The 2,313-nt window shown below is 46.2% G+C and overlaps 1 protein-coding gene across 1 annotated transcript; it reads right to left on the bottom strand.

Moving 5' to 3' along the window:
* Nucleotides 1-1,016: 1,016 nt before the first annotated feature.
* LOC104587372 (uncharacterized) lies at nt 1,017-2,083 on the bottom strand. The gene has a single exon (XM_088898999.1). It carries the CDS (start codon nt 2,003-2,005, stop codon nt 1,220-1,222), a length of 786 nt encoding a protein of 261 aa, XP_088755125.1. The 5' UTR covers nt 2,006-2,083; the 3' UTR covers nt 1,017-1,219.
* Nucleotides 2,084-2,313: the final 230 nt, after the last annotated feature.

Genomic DNA, 2,313 nt, shown 5'->3' with positions numbered 1-2,313 from the left:
GACTCCCAAGAATCGACGAACTCAGTAGGCACCATTCTCTCAATCTTAGAGGGCATCGGTGCTCAGACTCCCATGTCGGGCTTTGGGCTTTTATGAGGGCTGGGCTCGGGCCCAAGTTTTAGGCCCATTGGTCAAGCTAGGCTCGGGCTTGGGCTTAAAAAATTTATGTTAATGAAGAGCAAAAGCCCGACCTAGGCCATTTGCACCAAATGTGCACTTTTACCAAGGACATGTTTGGTTTGACAAGAAATAAGCTTAAGGAGTTTCAATTTCAATCACAACCTAAGGATCTGAATGTGTAAATGAATTGGGCATGGTGGATCCAACCCCATCCAAGATGTGGTCCAAATGTGCAAATGAATTGGGCCAGTAGGGGTACTAAGGTTTTGGGTCTTGTCTAACGATCAAATTTCTGTGATTTTCCTTTTTCATTGTTAAATGGAAAATACCAAATTTTAATTCTTAGACTTAGAAAAGCTTACCAAGCACCACCATAATATACACATACTCATTTTTAATTGCCATACATGTTGCACATAGACCTATTCATGGGCCGGGCTTTTACTCTTCATTAATGGAAATATGTTAGGCCCGAGCCCGACACCAGCCCGATCAACGGGTCTACAACTTGGGCCGAGTCGGGCTATTTTAACAGATCCCGAACCTGACTTGAATTTATTGCGGATTAGGCTTTTTGGCCCGAGGTTAAGCCCGCAAGCCCATATACCTGTTCAAGCCCGTCCGGGCCACCCGGTCCTTGAACAGGTCTAGTTGCACATGATACAGAAACAGACATGGTATGAATCCCCGTGTTGGACTTGGGTCCATTATGCTAAGATATATAAAATGTTTTGACTTTTGGGCCATTTGGGCCTCCAACTATGTTGCTCTATAGAAGAATCTCTACAAACAGGCCTATGGGCTAGGGGCCACATGCCAAGTCAGGCCCAACAACATCATCCCATCAATCCATCATCCCATGCATTGTTGTAAGTTGTAACAGCAAAGATTATAAATAAATAAAGAGAGCAAACACATTTGATTTCTATTCATTCATATATAATATCATATTGCTTCCCGAGACTCCTCACACTTTGGTCTTTGGACACGTAAACACATGCACAACGTTTCACCCCTACAAGCAACATGAGAGAGAGAGAGAGAGAGTGCTAACATATACACTAAAGAAGCTGGAATAAGGAATTCAGGGAGGCCGTGTTCAAGGCCAAGGGTAGTTCCAGCCACCACCGCCATATCCCGATCCATACCCTGAACCATATCCAGATCCACTACCATAACCTGAACCAATGCCATTATCACCACCGCCGCCACCACCACCTCCTCCACCGCCACCGCCACCGCCACCTCCACCTCCACCTCCACCTCCTTCACCACTGCCACTTCCAGAACCATAGCCATAACCTGAACCACTGCCGCTACCTGACCCATATCCAGAGCCACCACCTCCTCCGCCTCCTCTACCGCCTCCTCCTCCACCACCACCTCCCTTACCATAGCCTCCACCAGATCCGTACCCTGAACCGCTTCCAGACCCATATCCCCAGCCATTACCAGATCCAGATCCATAACCAGAGCCACCTCCGCCTCCACCTCCACCTCCACCACCCCCTCCACTACCATATCCTCCTCCTTCTGCACCATACCCTGAACCATATCCAGACCCATATCCAGAGCCATAACCAGAGCCAATTCCAAAGTTGCCAAAACCACTTCCTCCACCACCTCCACCACCTCCACCTCCTCCTCCACCCCCACCCCCACCCCCACCCCCACCCCTACCTCCTCTGCCGTAGAAAAGTCTTGCAGCAGAGGAAAGCTCCACAAGAAGCAAAACCAAGAATGCAAAACTTATCACTCTTGAGCTTGCCATCTCAAAATACAATAATGGCTTAATTACCAAGGATATCCGTTGTATCTTGATGCAGAAACTACAACGAGGGAGCATTAAGACTGGTTCTCTATTTATAGGCACCTTGTGCACCATCTAGTTCTAGTAGCTTCTTCTCCTAGCTCTCTGTGTGTGTGTGGGGGGATAGTGGAGTGGCCTGTAGTTGGTGGTAGTGGAGACCCTCTCCATACATTTTAAAAAGATTAAAAAACAAGGAGTCCCCCACTTTTCACTTGTCTAATTCCCATTCCAATTGGTCCACTCACTCATTCACATTTCGGTCTAAAATTGAAGACTGAAAAGCCTTCGTCCTTGGGGGCATATCATACTCTTTTGGAGCAACTTATATATATATATATATATATATATATATATATATATATATATATATATATATATATATA

This window comes from Nelumbo nucifera, chromosome 2 (assembly GCF_055504915.1).
Source record: "Nelumbo nucifera cultivar China Antique chromosome 2, China Antique-T2T, whole genome shotgun sequence".
NCBI classification, from domain to species: Eukaryota; Viridiplantae; Streptophyta; class Magnoliopsida; order Proteales; family Nelumbonaceae; genus Nelumbo; species Nelumbo nucifera.
Note: the sequence above shows the minus strand (reverse complement) of the source record. Positions and strands in the feature narration are given on the sequence as shown.